The sequence below is a fragment of the Chlamydotis macqueenii genome, chromosome 13 (genome assembly GCF_036417535.1).
Source record: "Chlamydotis macqueenii isolate bChlMac1 chromosome 13, bChlMac1.mat, whole genome shotgun sequence".
Lineage (NCBI taxonomy): Eukaryota > Metazoa > Chordata > Aves > Otidiformes > Otididae > Chlamydotis > Chlamydotis macqueenii.
In genome coordinates, this window is record NC_141568.1 from 12599850 (window position 1) to 12617047 (window position 17198).

At 41.5% G+C, this 17198-nt stretch overlaps 1 protein-coding gene across 1 annotated transcript in view; it reads right to left on the reverse strand.

Annotated features, from left to right (window-relative positions):
- Window positions 1-307: 307 nt before the first annotated feature.
- The window catches only part of ZNF536 (zinc finger protein 536), a 244411-nt gene continuing 227520 nt past the window's right edge, over window positions 308-17198 (reverse strand). The window contains exon 6 of the mRNA XM_086758131.1: window positions 308-906. Within this exon, the coding sequence (XP_086614257.1) occupies window positions 671-906 (236 nt within the window). The 3' untranslated portion in view covers window positions 308-670. The remainder of the gene's footprint in view (window positions 907-17198) is intronic.

Here is a 17198-nt window from a genome sequence, read left to right on the forward strand (position 1 = left end):
GCAATGACAGCTCCAGTCAGACTGGCACCATGGCAGTCTACCAACACATCTCATTACTATGCTAGGCAAATGACAGCAGCTGGTGTCATATTATAAAGGTGTTTTCAACAATGAAAACACAGCCCCTCAATCTTCAAGGCAACACTAAATCGTTTTGCCGGTATCATTTTTCTGTTAAGAGCATTATTTTTGGACAAAGACCACTTTAAAGTTTTAAATTGCCCTGCTTTTCATATAACTAACGACCTCCCAACATTTTTAAATCACTTTATTATCCCACCTACATTGTTTGGAAGTACTTGTTGCCAGGTAACAGTTTAGCAGCCGTTTTCAAGGGCTGGAAAATTATTTTGCGTGTGTAAAATATATATTTAAACACACACACACAAGTATGTATGGAATGTGTGTGTTTTGTGTGTGTGTGTGTGTAGATATATATTCAATGTGTGTATGACTGAATATCTCTGTGTGTGTAAATATATCTGTACATGTATGTGTTTGTGTACGTGTACATGTACACATATTTGAGTGTTTTCAGCATCCTCTACACTTCTGGGATTTGCACGCTACTCTTTCCCTTGGAAGGCAGTGAGCCGACCCTCACCCAAACGCATATCTAAACCCGGTGTAAAAGGCTACTGCAGTACGGAGACAGATCCACCGAGCTGCATCACTCCTGGGCCTTGCTGCCCTCCTCCGTTAGCTCTGCCGAGCTCCCTGCTTTGACAGCTGCAGGTTCCTCCAAATTCCCAGAAGCTTCGGAGTCAACTCTGGAGCGCTTGAACCTGCGGTCGGGATACTGGCTGTTGTCAAAAGGCATGCGATGGACACAGAGAACATGGGTCTTCAGATTTCCCTTCTGAGAGGCACTGTACGGGCAGTATCTGCACTGGAAAGGCCTGTGACCTGCGCGACAGACGAAAATCTGGTTAGTTTTTTCTTTTACGTACACAGCACCTGCAAACCCACCCGTTGCACAGCCTGACAAAACCAAAGGCGCCAGAGCCCCCCAGCAGAAACCTCTCCTGTGGATGGAGGACATTGCTGCTGTCTTCACCGAGAATAAGAAATCTGTGCTACCCACATGATCCCTAGTTAAAGGAACTGCATTTTAAAAATTGTCTGCTTTGGATTTTCCAGAAAAGTGCAGCTATTTCATCTCCCTCTGCAGACCCAGCCGTAAATCCGTCAGCCTGCGATCCAAACTAAACTCTTGTAAATACAGTGCAATCATGTGCGAGACTGCCTGCTTTTACATTTGTTAATTATCTTTTTTATTGAAGTGCAATTCAGGGATGACAATGTGCAGACCCTTAGTCTAATAAACACACTTTGTCTTTGGGTGGGTTTCTGAGTAAAGAATTGTATGTTTTATTTTAATCACACAGATTACTTTTTAATGGAAAGAAATAATGCATTGAGATAACCAAGGCCTCGAACCTGCAAACATTTACTCCAGTGAGATTACTCCTGCGAGTAAAGATACGCAAGCACGCAAGTGTCTGCTGGACTGGGGCCTGAGGTTATCACCAGCTTTAAAATAAAATGTCCAAGCTAGATTAGAAAAGGAATGTTAATGCACAAAATCTGATAGATGCATTTCTTGTGGGCAAAACAGCAACTGACTGCAAAATGAAGGCATGAATGAAAGACATCACTTCTTAGTAAGCCTATCGATACAGTCTCGTATATTTTTCAGATTATTGTGATTTTGAATCTCCGTGCTGTATCTGGTTTTGGAGGTTATGTTTCAGCAATCACATTTCAACCTATGCTGGGAAGTTGTTGATGTGTTTTACTGGAACTTTATGAGCTTTGTCTCTCAAATTAACTTAAACCAGGACCATCTGAGGTCAAATGCGCTTAGCTTGCTTTAATTTGCTCAAATAAATGAATAAATAAATGTGCCAGACCATCTACATAAAGCCAGGATAAGTGAAAAACAATACCCTATCTCCACATTTGAGGAGCACATTTTCCTTTGCTGTCATGGTACTACCCAGCAGGCATAAAACAGATGCTGGTGTAGGAGAGGAGGAGGACTATGTTTCCCGCTTCGCGGGAAGGGGCTGGGACCATCTCACCTTGATTTTAGGTGGGAATTTAACGGGTAAGCAAATGGACCCTTATTGTGCTTATTGTGCACTGGTCTGATGTTACCCATACCGGAGTGGGAATGCTACCGTAGTCCTCCCAGCAGAGACGGGAGCCTGGACAACTGCTGGTCTTAACCTCATGCTGTTGGCGGCACACCAGCATGAGCATCTCTAGCAGAGCAAATTCACCTGAGCCAGGACTAGTGCTTTGGATTGCTCAGATAACCTGACATTTTTACTGTAACATCAAGACTACCACTTGAGGGCTGAGTCCCCTAAAACATACTGCTTGCTACTCAGGAAAGAGGTGTTAAGGCCAGTACACAGTCACCCAAGCCCTATGCCCCATGACTGCAGGCATGTTTCCTTTCTCAAGGATGGAAAGATCCCCTCCATCCTTTGCTTTTACAAGTTGAAGACTGTCAGAAATGTCACCACTGCCCTCCCCCCCAAGACTTCCAACATGCATGTTTATGCATAAATCTTGGCATGCAGTGTGGGACAATCCTCTAGTTCCCTCTTGGGATAAAGAAATACATTTTCCTCAACAACTTCATAAGGAAAAAGAAATTAAATCTGTAAGCTGCTAATCATTACAAAGTCAAATTTCAGAGGAAAATTTCATAGCAATAGCAATGGAAGAAACCTATATAGATAATGTTACAGAAATCGGATTGGGCTTTTATAGAAAAATTTCAGCTGGAAGATATGAGGAAATAGTCAACGAAGAGATTGAAGGTGTCCCTAGTGCCTCTTACAGTCAGTCCTAACATCTATACAGAAGCACAAATATACTTAAAAAAAATTGGAACATAATAGTTTTGAAAACTGGAGTGCTGGAAGCACTCTCAAAACTGTCTGGGTACGAGGAAGTCCAGACATTTTTCCTGAAAACTCGGGGGTGGGGGGGGAGGTGGGAATCTAAGAAAACCATTGCATCTTCCCCTTTGTCAGAGCTGGATAAAGTCACTAGAATTCACGGCTAGGTTCTGGACTCTTTTTTTCCTTTTCTTTTTTCTCCCTCCTGGGTAGTGCCTCTGACCAGGCTGAGATACAGGGTCTATAGCATACTCTGTTCAGGGACGTGTCAAAGGGCCTCGACCAAAACAGGAGAAATGATGGGTAAAGGGAAGGAAACTCACTCCATGTAGAATTGATTTTTCCCTTTCTCCAAAAGACAAAGGTCTGCCACTGTCACGTCCACTGAGATGAGAGACTATCTACACCAGCAGCACCAGCTCCCTTCCAGTACTTCTGGCGTTTCATCTGACCGTCTAATGACTGGTTCGCTCCCTAAGAACAGAAGATGCCCTGCTAAGTTGTTACGAATGGAACAACTTGCCTTCCAGCCTTATTTACTCTGTTTTTATTGATGCTATGGAAAAAGCAAAAGATATTCTGTCCATTTCGTCCTTTTCATGTGCTGCAATGGCCAACGACTGGATGTACCCAGGATGGTGTAATGTCCCTGACAACTGCTCGCAGAGCAGCGTGCAGTGAGTGCAGACAGCACGACCGGGGCTCCAGAAGTGACAACCGCACAATGCACCCATCAGCCACCCTCTGACCCCCTCAAGCATCACGTAGCACGGAAACACACCAGACAGTTTTAGCTGGAACTGGTACCGCTAGCCAACAGCGTGATATCTCCCCACACAGCCCTTAATGCTTTGCCCCCAGGTAGCCATCATTAAATGGCCATCCTAATTCATTCCTGAAAAGAACAAATTCTACACAAGGAATCCACAAAGCACAGATGGAGCTAACAACCTCACACGTGCCAGAATAAAAGCAAACTCTTTCTGCCCACCACCGAACCAAGTTCAAACCCGTGCAATTCCTTGAGGAGAATGTCATTTATTAATTCAATGCACTTTAATAAATCAGACAATATAAAGTGCACCTACAAGGATTCAGTTCTGCATTGCCTCCCCCACGACTTACTTTTTCAGGCCATCAAAATTTCACATCACTGCCTTGTGAAAAGTAAGTACACAATAAGTTAATTTGTATTGTCACTATGCAGTACAACTGTGGTAAAGAGCACATTCATTTTTAATCCAGTATGAATAATATATAAATATGTATACAGAGTGAGGGTCATAGGAAAGCAAGTGGTACATTGTTTACAGCAGAAGTAGTACAAAAACTAGAGATTATTCTCACTTGCAAAGATAACAATATCTGCAATTTGCTTGTAACTAAGGGGTGAAGGAAAATGCTCATTTCTCTTAGGTATCCCATCCATTAATTTTAGCACAAAAACTTGTTGTGGGCAGCAGGCTCTTAAAATAACCCTTCCCAGATAAGTTGGCAATAAATTTATAATGTTTTATCTAGCAGTGGTTGGTAGGTTCTTTCTTAGCAAGCTATAGTTCATATATATTTTACCCACCATATATCTTCCAATAAAATTATATGAAAGCCCTTAAAAGAAAAAGAAAAGAAAAGAAATCTTCCCAATAGTTCAGAAAATAATGTGTAATGCCTTACATTTTTAGTAAGGAGAATTAGACTAAAGGAGGGCAAATTATGGTGCATCTTTCTCAGATCAAAAAGTGAGGATAGAGGACGATATATTTTTCCCAACTGAAACAATCCTGCTGTGGAGCAATGTTCTGTGAAGTCTGTGACTGAGCATGCAAAGAGGCTTTGCAATCCTCTGGATGGAAGCTGACTATCTAAAGAAATGGAGCAGCAGAAAATAACTAAAAAAATAGCTAAAATGGCAACTATGGTAGCTGGACTATTTTTAGAAGGTGCGGATTTCCCCAGGAAGGGTGATTACTTCCGGCGCCTGCTGAAGCCAGTCCTCTAAAAGTGAACTAAACTCAGGACCAGACCCAGCAATAGCAGCAGTGCTGAGAGGACCTAGGCTCATCATCTTCTCTAGTTTTGCCTGTACGCTGGAGAGAACAAGGAGTGTGGATGGGAGTACTTTCTGGTCAGGATGGAGAACTTTTCTGTGGGCCCAATATTTAGAAAAATCCCTCAACATTTGAAACTAGTCCATCTTTTTAAAAAATATATGCTGTGTCGTTAATTTAGGCTTTGAGGGAAAAAAAAAAGTTTGTTTTCTTTTTTTCAAGTTTGTGGTCTGATATGCTGCTTTGTGACACATCATGTCAGCCTGCATCAGTCACATCACGTTAGGTTTCATAACTTAGCATGACTGATGCAGCCCAACATGGTGCATCAGCTGAAGAGAGTCAGAAAATGCACGTTTTGAGAAAGACATGGATCTCAAAGTCCAGGGTTTAGGAACACTTAAAGGAAAGTCTGTTTAAAGCAGGGGCCTTGGATTGAAACAAAGCCATTGCCTACGAATTGTTAAGGATTCAAATACTTGCCAAACCTATTTTGCTTTGTCTTATCTTTAAAACTCAAAATGTATTATTGGAACACATAAAACGTCAATGTCAATGAAGTATCACTGGGTTACTTACTGTAATCCAAACACTGTTAATAGTTACTATTTTATTAACTTTGATATGGATCCATTATTTAAGATTAGCACAAAGGAATGAATACACAAACAAGAGAGAGAGAGGAAAAGACTGATGAATACTAAAGTCTTTTTCATTAAAAAGATCATTTACATGGTCAAGCCGCATTAATTCTCCACTTCTAAAAATATTTGATCGGCATCCAAATTCTATAAAAATTTCCACAAAGAAACGTCTTATTTTTGTGGTATTACAGGCACATATGTAGGGGTTTGCACTAAAACGTAAAAATGGGCATTGGAGTAGTCACATGAATAAGATCAGGAATTTATTCCAGATTGTTAAAAGTGTACTAATCACAGCAAAATCATGGCTTTCTCCCAAAGCAGCAAGAAAACGGTAATTTGAAAGAAAAATGCCAATAATACATCACACACAAGCCGTCTGTTGTCCCCACTGCACCACTTTTTATTATATTGCATATGTGTACATATATACACACAGATACAGACACACAGACACACAATTTAATGCATAAATTTAGGGAAAAGGCAGAAGAGCAATAAAATGATGAACAGAAAACAAATGCTGTGCAATGTACTATAAATTATAATTAAGCCCTGAATAAACTGTGTTTCTTAGATATGACATTTGTTCCCTTAAAATGCAAAAATGGCCATGATTATCTGACAGAATGTTTTTCCTTAGATGGCCAATGGCTATAGCACTTACTGCGATGCAATACAGCAAACTCATTTCAGATTTCTTTGCCTGGTTTAAGAATATCCTTCCGGTGAAAATCAAAAATAACAGCAATTACCTCTGTAAAAGAAATAAATTACTCCCTGACTAAGAAGTATTTGAAAAGCCTCAAAGGTTTGAATTTTTTGGAGGCAAATCTTTTCAGTTGAGATGGTGGACACTGAAGATCTGGACCTGACCTCCTGGCTGCTGTAGCAATCCCAAATGGCCAGGACCACCTCTGGCCATGACCAGGCACTCTTGCAGGACCAGTGGCAGCGGTTTAGGATGGATGGCCACCACCTCCTGCACCAAGATGCTTGGTCCCGCAATGCTGCTGGTGGAACGGTTCAGGTAACACCCCATCTGCTGCAGTGCAAAGTCAGCAAGCCACATTCAAACCATCAGCAAGCCCGGAACTCCCCGGGAAGAGACGCTTTAAATCTTTTTTCCTACACAAGCTTGTATTTGAAGTACAACCATCTTTAAACAGATGAAGTGCGTGCTGCCTCAGAAGTAACAGCAGGCAATGACGGCTGGGTGCTTTCCGCGTAGGAAGAAAGACTTTTTGAGCATCTCCAATTCTCTGGCAGTGACTACTGGACTGAACTCATGGCTTTCTCAGACCACAGCCTCCAGGTCCCAGGCATCCTGGTGAATGCTGCCATTTTAAAGTAATGCTATTACAGCATAATAACAAGCATTTCCAAAGGGAGAATTATTTTCATTTAAATCTTGGCTACTGCAACTTCCTTTTTTTAACGTATAAATTTTCATAAATACATTTACTATCCACAGCAAACATCCCAAGTACTATATGCATTACCCAGGAGAGTGGAATGGCTCTCAAGCAGCCATTCTGATCTGGAGCACAACAGTATCGATGGGAAAACGCTGAGTATATTTGTCCAATAGACAATAATGGCTTTGATCGAGCCATTCCACTTTATTGGTCTCAAAATATGCATTTTATGAAACTCCCAAAATACCAGACAGATTAAAGTACATCCAATCAGGTTCACATATGTAATAAAAGTTTTTATAAAACAACTGAAAAGTATATGTTTATTTACACACAGGTCCAAGACCAACCAAGATGGTCTTCTGGGAAAATTACAATATTCTGTGAAGTTTATATGTTTATTGGATGACAAAAAAAAAAAAGGAAATTAAATTTTAAAAACTCTCTATTTCACGTTGACCAGGAAAAGCCATAAAAATGAAAAGCCTTGTCTGAGGCTTTTTTTGATCATTTACTGTAGAAGTATATGCAAAAAAAAAAACCATAAGTATTTGCATTTTAGGAAGGCCTGGAACATATTCACCTACCAAACCTAAGGTTTTGGGTTGTGTGTTTCCCAGGGGAACACCTAAAGCTATGGCAGCCCCCTAACGACTCTCCATTCAAGTGAAGTCCTTCATTACCAGGCTTAATCCTGCAAATAGTCCTAAGAGTAATCAGAGGAATCATTCATGATAAGGCACCTAGTTACCTAAATCCCCCCTTGCTAATACAGAGCAGACATTTCCAGGGGCAGCTCAGGTCCGAACACATGAACTCCCATGTGGAGGAGCCTTTCTCTTGCATTAGGTTACAGGAGAGATCTTAATTAGGGGAGGATAAGTTTGGGGTAAAGACCCAGCTCATGGCAAAACACAGCCACCAGCTTGATCCTAAATAAAGGCATTAAGGATGTTTGGAAAAATTTCCCTAAAACCAGTAGGATTTATCCACCTGTGAAGTTTATCATGGCAGGCTAACGATCGAGAAGGAATCTCCTGTAGGGATTAAAGTGGTGTACGGCACCGTCCCAAGGCCTGCACCCATCCCAAAGCCACGCCATGGCACCACGGCCCTCGCATTTTGCCGAGATAGACACTCAGTCTACAGGTGCCTGCAGTAGCAGGATGGCAAATGACTGAACCACCATTGGCTGCAGAAGAGCTGGAGAATGAAAATACCTAATCTGTAACTAATTTTTTTCAAGGATTTTTACTTTAAAAAAAAAAAAAAAAGTCTTCATTCATTGGATCAAATTAAACTCTCAGATACCTACATGGCTTTTCTGAAATGTAGTCAAAGGTGGAGTCTGCTCTTGATTTAGTATTTTATACAGTGCTTGGAGTTTCTGAATAGGTATTTTAACTTGCTGATGAGTATACTACACAGTTTAGTGATGGCAGGGATAAGCAAAAGTTGACACTACGCTTTGTCTTTAACACATATTATTTAAAGATTAAGTTAATTTCATACACTCACCCTAAAATACAAACTGTACTGAAAGTAACAGTTCAGTTCCTGCCTCAAGAAGTTACAATCACTATCACACACTAAATTTCCTTTAAAAGTAAAAGGAGAAAGAAAATCCCACAAACAAACCCTGCTCTGTAAAACAGCCAAAGGTAAATCAGTGCGACACAGAGGCTAACAGCCACGGGGACACTCACAATAAAGAGAAACAAGCAGAAAATTCTGCCACTGTCCTTCATACATATGCTTTTAACTTATTAAACAAACCAGTCACAAAATTATGGAAAACACTACTAACTTAACACTTGTAACCTTTGCTATAAAAAGCATAGAAATTATAATTATTTGGAAGTAGAATGAGGAACTCGCTAACCGTCTGCAGCACACTAAATACAAGCAAATTACTGAATGGCTAGTGAAGTCACCAAGGGTAAAACAGACTTGCAATTCCCGGGAAAACAAACATTTCCCATTTCTTGCTGAGCTGATAAAGTAACAGGATTACTCAGCTCCAGACACTTAACACAGAATTTGTTTCTTTTTCAGAAGAGTAAGCTTTTCACACAGGAACTTTTGATTTAGAAGGGAAACTGATCTTTTCCTGAAAAAAAAAGGAAAAGCAGCAGCAGCATAGCTGAAAAGGTCCTCCTAAACAAATACTAAACATTATATGAACCTTGTAAAAGAAAAATTCTGAAAAACAACTGAAGACCCTGCTTTCCAAGGACTTCTGTATTTCAGATGGCTGCCAGCGGTGCGTCTGCCCGGCGCGGAGCAGCACCCCGCGCACAGCAGCACACCAGTTTGGGTTTTGACATGACAACATGAGTTACGAGCCCGGTGCCTCAGTGGGCTCTAAATGAGGTTAGTGGGAATGCTGTCATTGATTGAGCTTGAAATGCCAGACTATCATTGTCCCATGCTTTGGGAAATTTAATTACATTTAATTTTTCATATTTATTTACTTTGGTTTATACACATAAGTAGAGGACAGAGTTCCTATCAAGGGCATTAGGTACCTGTTGTAAAGAGCAGGCCACCTCTGACTAAATTTTTAATGGCAATGGTTATGGCAATTTATAAATTCCCCTATCGTAATACTCTTTGTAATCCTAAACTCACAACAGCTTGGCCAAAAATATGAGCATTCATCCCCAGCCATGAGTCCACTCCGGTACCAATTCTCGTTCTCCCAAAGCCTGGAGGCCGAGCCAGCGTATCCCTTCATCCTTGGTGCCTGGGCCCTTCCGCACAAGAGGAGAGGGGTACCCGTGCCCGGGGAGCAAGTGGGTTATAGCTCTCTGACAGCCTCCTGTTTCCCATGTGCTTTGGGGATCCAAGTAGACTGCAACTAAGGAAATGTATTTTGAAGGTAAGTGGCAGGCTTACCGAAAAATGTTCAGAGTCCCACCTTTGCCTTTACTTACAAATTTCAACTAATTGTTCTGTCTGTTCACTCTTTGACTTGTTTTAATCACATCAATAACATTACATTCCCATTCTAACCCCCTTGAGCAAAATATCTCTGTTTAACCCCCTTGAGCAAAATATCTCTGTTTTCCTACTAGGTCATTCGCAAGTTTTCTGTCTAATGTTGTGTCATATTTTGTAATTGTATCAGTAAATATTTATTATTTCAGGGAGCATTTAGGACTTCTGGAATGAAGCTCCATTTTAATTTAATGTACCTATGATTTCTCAGAATAAATGGAGTACCGGTGGCACTGGGATTTTAGGAAAGAGATCGTGCAATTCAGAGGTGCTAATAGGAAAGGTCTTGCCAGTGATGATATTTTGCTACCAAATATCTTTCATTCTGCCTAGCAATTCAGAAATACAATAGCATTTTCTCCTTCACTCTGGGCAACTGTCTCGAGCTTATTTATTTTATTTGGGGGAATGGAATTTTAAAAAATCTCACACTCAGCCTTCTAAATTTTTCCTGCCCACATTTCACTGTGTCACACCCGCAGCTGGCGTTTAACAGGACAGCCACACAGCCGGCACCAGGCAGAGACCTGCCCCTCCACACACCGCCAGGTAAGGACCGGGAGCCTCCCCATCAGCCCCGTGTTCACAAATCACCAAAACGGGACGAGCTGGAATTATCCATGTGCCGTAATGTTTGCTGAAGTGGGACCCTAAGCTAGAATCATTTTCTGCATGTATGATGTCACTTAGGCTAAGTATGCTTTCCTTTAATTTCTGTTGTTCCTTTGTTACGTAACTGGGCTAATTTGGATGGGATTTTGTCACGTTATAACTTGCTATGTATCCTGTGATTCTCCATCTACAGAGGCATGTTAGTAAAGAGACTGAGGAAAAACAAAACACTTTAAGTAAATAAATATCCAGCTCACTAATAGCTAATATTTCAAATTATCCACAAGCAGCTCACAACCCCACCAATCATTCCGCTAAAACATTACTATTATCTGTTTATGGGATTTTGTGAGTGTGGTTCGCAGAACAACTCATTATCGACAAGGCCGCAGCATCACAAGCCATGGCTGCACTGAATTGCCACCAGCGCAGCCCGCACGGGGACGCGCAGCAGCCCACCCTCACCAGGCGTGCTTCCTGTGTAGGTGTACATATAGGTAACGTTTCTGGAAAAAAAAAAAAAAATACAAAACCAAACATATTTTTATCACATCCCATTCAACAAATCAGGAGCTCAAACGGTAAAAATTAAAAGGCTGCAAAAAATAAATTGAGCATTAACTTTGCAGGACCTCTCCCTCTGGAAAGTAGTGTTGATGCTGTTGTAGAAAAAGTGTCTTTTTTATTAAGTCACAAAGGAAATGCTTTCTCCCCTTCTCCTTTTCTTTTCTATAAAAGGCTCTCTAAAATGAAAGGTGTCAGACTTTGCTTTTTCTTCTTGGCGTGATCCAGAATGTATGGCTGAGGAATGACAGATGTCTGCAACCAGCTGCAATGAAGCATGCTAAAGTTTCAGTCTAATCCACTTATTTCACTGCAGTCACGTAAACCAAAACAAATGGGCAGTGCCTTACATTATAAAAACACAGCAGCATTACTTTGTTGCATAATGTAGCTGATACGCCATCTTTTTATCATTTTTCCTACTGCAGAAAGAATTCACCTCTTTATTAAAAACAGCCCCTGAAAGTTCTCCCTTTCTGCTCGCCTCTATTTTTTTCTTTTAGTGTCACAGCAGCCTTGCTATGCCCCGCGCATTACTCAATACGCTGCTATTATAAAAACACCGTCATATTTTTTTCTAGGGAAGACGGCTTTTGTTTTTAAAAGCACGATCTGATTCAAAAGCCACAGGGCCTGATTCTGCTCCCACACCCACGTCACAGGCCAGCGGTTCAAACAGACCCGCGCTGCTCTGAGCGGGGCCAGGATCGGGCCCACCGGCGCACGGGTACGCGTTGCGCTGTGTAATGAGCGTACCCCGTGCGTACCCTAGACGGGTAAAAAAAAACCCCACGTTTCTGCGTTTTACTTACCAAACTGGAAATGTCAGTGGAGACGCAACTAATAACCTTAATCTACTCGACTAACCTCATTGAAAACCCCCATTTTAACGAGGAGGAACAGCCTTTGCCGGTACGTTTAGCGAAGCCCCCACCCACCCCCCCATTTTGCTGTGCCAGAGGGAGTATAACCTAAGTGAACATGGCATCGCTTCCTGGGAAGGGAGACCCTGCCTCACTCCAACATGTAGTGCCGCAACCTTTTGAACCCTCCCTCCTTTAATCCTCGTACGGAAAGGGAAAAGCTGAGGAGGCATGTGGCTGCCTCCCCGCCAGCAGTTTCAACAGCTGGGAAGCACTCTTTCAGCGCAATTCATAAAAAAAGATGTGTTGGATTTCGCCTATGGCAGAATGGCGTACAATTTCTGGCCCTTCAGGCTAAAACAATAAATGCAAAGAGGAAAATTTGAGATTTCCCCCTTTAAACTTCCCACAACAACCTCAGCAAAACCACATGACTTGTCTTGTACAATCTCCCTGGTGTTTTCAGTGCTACTTTGGCAGGAAATCAGAATTACTGTTATATAAATTCCATCTGATGCCAGAGCTACCATCTGTGAGTAAAACTGCTTCACCTACGTCTGCCGGCAAAGCCACTCTCCCAGAGACAAGGGAGAAGGGGAAAAAAAATTTGATTAATTTGCAGAATGCTTGTGATTTGCTCATATATTATTATAACTGCTCATCAGCACATGACAAATTCCCAGCACTCTGCACAGGAACCCGTTCAGTTTCAGCAGTTTTTTGCGTCGGCACCTGACAGACTGCAGAGCCACTAATGACTTTCAGATGCTTACAAACAGTAATTCTATCTTCAGAATAAAAAGAAAAATCCGTAGGAAGAAAAGAGTGGAGTTAGTCTATTTCATTTCCTTCCTGTATATCAACATGATTTAACTCTTCGGGGCAGCGGCGGTTCCAGGATCACAACACGGCCGCTCCTCGCCTGTAAAAGACAAAGCCTGCCCATCTCCGGGGGAAAGGTGGAAGCAAAAGCCGGTCTCCGAAGGCTTTTGCTACACCAGCCTCCACAGAGAGCTAGATACAAAGCAGGTAGCCTAGGAAAAGGCACACCTACCCTGCGGTACTGAAATAAAATACACACTCTCCCCAGCGCGCCTGAACTCCGTATCTATCTTCCTATTTTAATACTTCTGATAACCTTTCGTATTTTCAGGGAACACATCTGCTTCCTAACTGCAGCCGAAATGTTTTTTTTCTCCTTTTAAAACTATGATTATGCTTTCTGAAGCACTGTCTGTGTGCTTGATTGCCTGTTTTAGATTAGAGATTTTAGCAAGGAAACAAAGACTTCAGAGTGCACATCAGTCCTGCATATGAGAAACCACAGAAGGAATAAGCAATAAAATGTGATGCACCATCTGTCCACAAACAATAACCTGGATGTTCTGAAGGCTTACAAATTATTTAGCGCACAACCTCACTGAATTTTAGGACCCTTAAATAGAGCAATAGACTGGGAATGAGAACCTCTTTGATGTCCTTTTGTATTTTTTTTTTCCCCAACTCAGCCCTCAATTGATTGCTAACAGTTGAGGTATTTCTCAATGACTATTGGAGCAAGTTGATTTTTATTAAGTAGCGCTCCGTAGAATATTTTGCCACAGATTTGAACAGTGGGGTATACGCTGCCTCGCTGGCCCTAGCCTGCTGCAAACAGATTGTTAATCAAAAGACAGTCTAAAAGAATACTCAGTTGGGAAATTCAGTCCTAAGGGCAAAATGCTGCCCTTGGTACTCAAGCGCAACTCCCACTGGCTTCCACGGGAGCTCACGGGAGCGCTCAGCGAGGAATTTGACTTTATTAAGTACTAGAAGGTTTCTGACTGGACTCTTGTGGAACAAATCTCTAACAAAGAATCAGATTTTTTTTTTCTTTTATTTTTTTTTTTCCAAATTGTCCCCAGCTCCAATTAAAAATAAAATGACATTTTTCTTAGCTGTCATGCTGAAGAACAGTGATCTTGCATGCAAAACGCATTAGCAACTGAGCTCACTCCAGGTACTGCAAACTGGAAGTGTGTCAAAGCTACTGGATCCCTCAGCAAACCTGGCATCCCTCAGCAATGTGCACATACACCAAAATGAAGACATTCAGAGACCTGTATTTGGGATAGAGGATTTTGGTTCACCATATTTAACTGTGAGATCATGTTAAAAAAACCCCAACCAAACAAACATAAAAATTATTTATTTTCCAGTATGCAGTGAATTGCAGAACTTCTAGATCTACTCCTTCAGTCAACCTCATCTTTTCCTTATAAATTCCTGATTTTTTAGCAAACACTAGCATCTGTTTTTTTCCAACTGAAGCATACCTCTCAACCCATATTCTGAAATAAATGAGTACCTCTAAAACCCATCCAGTTAATTTTAAACAGGAAGAGCTTTTCTACTACTTATTAACAACCTGCCCTAAATATTTCTTTTGCTTTGGTTTTCATAGATTTTTTTTTCTGCAGGTTTTCTTAACACAACATTTCCTACATCAGCTCTCAGCTAACAAACACCCAGACCCACCTACCCAAGGTCTTCTTCGTATGCCCTTTTTGTCTAGATGGCAGATCAAAATTCAGATAAAAATAGATGTTAGAAGACAGAGGATTTTTGTTTTATCATATTCTCTTTGACAAACAGGGGCCAAGAGGGAGGTAACTGTATAATTAACTTTAGATGTGCCTAATGTAACTCCATTACCATTGATGAGTCTTATGGAGAGACACTGAGAGGGAAATGTGCCTTCTAGAGTTTCACTGTGGAGCCAGCACTATTAAAGAATATTTCAGTATTTAGGCCCTGATTCAGCAAATTGCTGAAGGTTATGCGTACTCTAAAGCCTGTAAGTCATCCCACAGACCTGTGTGGGAATGCACACGTGCTTACACAATACATGAGCGTAAGTTGTCTCCGAGCTGGGGCCTTGTAGCCTGACCCTTACTCACAAAGATTCATAAGAGAGACATGAAAATTTGCCTGGGGCTAAAAGCTGGCACATTACATTGCTTCAATTTGAATCCACGCTCCTTTTGTATTTATTTTTGCATTTATTTTTATGAGGTATTTGCCTCTAGTGTGAGAGGGACAGAGGCCCTGAGGACGCTGGGTGCGTGAGGGGCCACCAGCCCATCACCTGCAGAGGTGCACGGGCAGCGTCATCCCGGCTACCACTCGCCTGCAGCCTGGAGCCCCCTTGGCCAGCAAGGGACCACTGGCTGCTAATTGGGAGGGTGGTAATTTTAGCATCACTACAGGTCACCCAGAGCTGTACGTGTTGCACGCAGAGCTGAGGGGTGGCTTTAGCTCTTACCCATGTCCCTAAACCCAACTGTTGCCACCCAGAAAAGGGCACATGATGAATATGCACCAGATCCATGAGATGTTAAAGGAAACAAAACCAAAATCCCCTTCCAATAACTTCTGTGGCAGTCAGTACACAGAAGACCAGGTGCTACTGGGGATTTTCTTTTGATTTAAATTGTAGATGTCCAAGATATCGCAGTTTCCATAGGCGCTGGGACACAAAGCATCCATTTAGGGTGTCTGGGTATTGTTTTTGGTGATTTAAAGTGATCCATACCTGTCTCTGAAGAACTTAAGCCAAACACAGCACATCAGGCAGCAAAGAGGCAAACCCTCCTGCCATCAGTACCTAGCGCCCTGACGCCTCGCTCCAAGCCCTGCTGCCTACAGGGGAGCCACTCAAGCTCATGTAAACCTCGTTGACTTCCATCATCTTCCAGAGAGCAGGTTTACTCATATGAACTCAATGGCAAGCTCCATTGATCAGTTTTGAGCAAACTGACACCCACTTGGGTCTCTCTGTGTACAAACCAAAATAATTTTGCAACAAAACTAATGTATACAGTGGTTAGAGGGAGTCAAAATATTTGCCTTCTGGAGAAGCCATGCAGTTCCTCTGGTTTCAACAAATAATCTGACCCAGGTAACTTTTCTCTATCTACCATTATGCTAATCAGAATAGAGAGGTCTATAAATGTACTTAAAGAGACAACTAAAAAAAAATTAATCTGTGGTTTAACTTAAAGGTCAACTCAATACATATTGAGAAGTCAACTGAAATTCTGCCATTAAATATAATCACTCCTTCTAGGGTGGTAAATACTGTGCGGAAATACCTTTCAGGAGCCAAATTCTGATCTCAAATGAACGCAGGACTGGAGCTGCACGAGGATGGGGGACAGCAGGGCTAACCTTGCATACACAGCCTTTCCAGTCCGAGCCTCAGAGTGTCAAGACCCAGACCACTGGAAAAGCTCCTTTAAATTCCATAAGATGTGACTAATATAATAAGATATTAAAAAAAAAATCTACGTTTCTTTTTGCACTTTTCCTAGCTTTCTGGATTCCTGCTTTCAAGCATTTCCCATAACTCCAAAGAGAGTTGTTGTCTTATAAAAAGAAATGAGAGAGATTTTCCTATAATCATGTCGCTACCACAGTGAGAGCCTTTTGGCTCTCATCACAGAGAAATCGGGAAAAGCGAGGACAGCCATAGGACCCTGAGCCCCTACTCCTGCTTCTCGGCTCTGCGGCCAAGATCCATCCTGAGCCTCTGCCCTACACACAGTCGTTCACAACCCCAAAACAGTTTTCCGGTTCTTTAATAGAAAGAAGTAAATTGAATAAGGTTTAACTAGCATTTTACACATGTATCCATTTATTCTTTAAATTTTAATATACGGAAGGTACGTTATAGACAGTATCTTCTGAAATAACGTTACAGATTTGAGTATCGTGGGGAGGAGGCACAAAGGTCGGATTTAAATCCTGAAGGTAGCATAAAAAATTTAGATAAAACTCTTTGCATATATTTTTGTATAGCATGTGTCTTGACAGTGTCACCATCAGCATGGGCTCTAGAATTCATAATCCACTGTGCTATTTTTTAAAATAGTTTGATCTGTTTATTAACTGTGCTTTCCTATTTCCATGAGATATAGACATCGACAGTGAATAGACCTTTTCTAATTGAACTGATAGCTTGAAAGTGAACATGTCCTTGAATTTACACTGAAAGATAGACAGTGATTATTTATAATAAGGGATTTAGTCAACTGCCTTTCCATTTGTACAGCAAGGACTTTATCAACAGACCATGTTTAGGTAAATAGTGCCA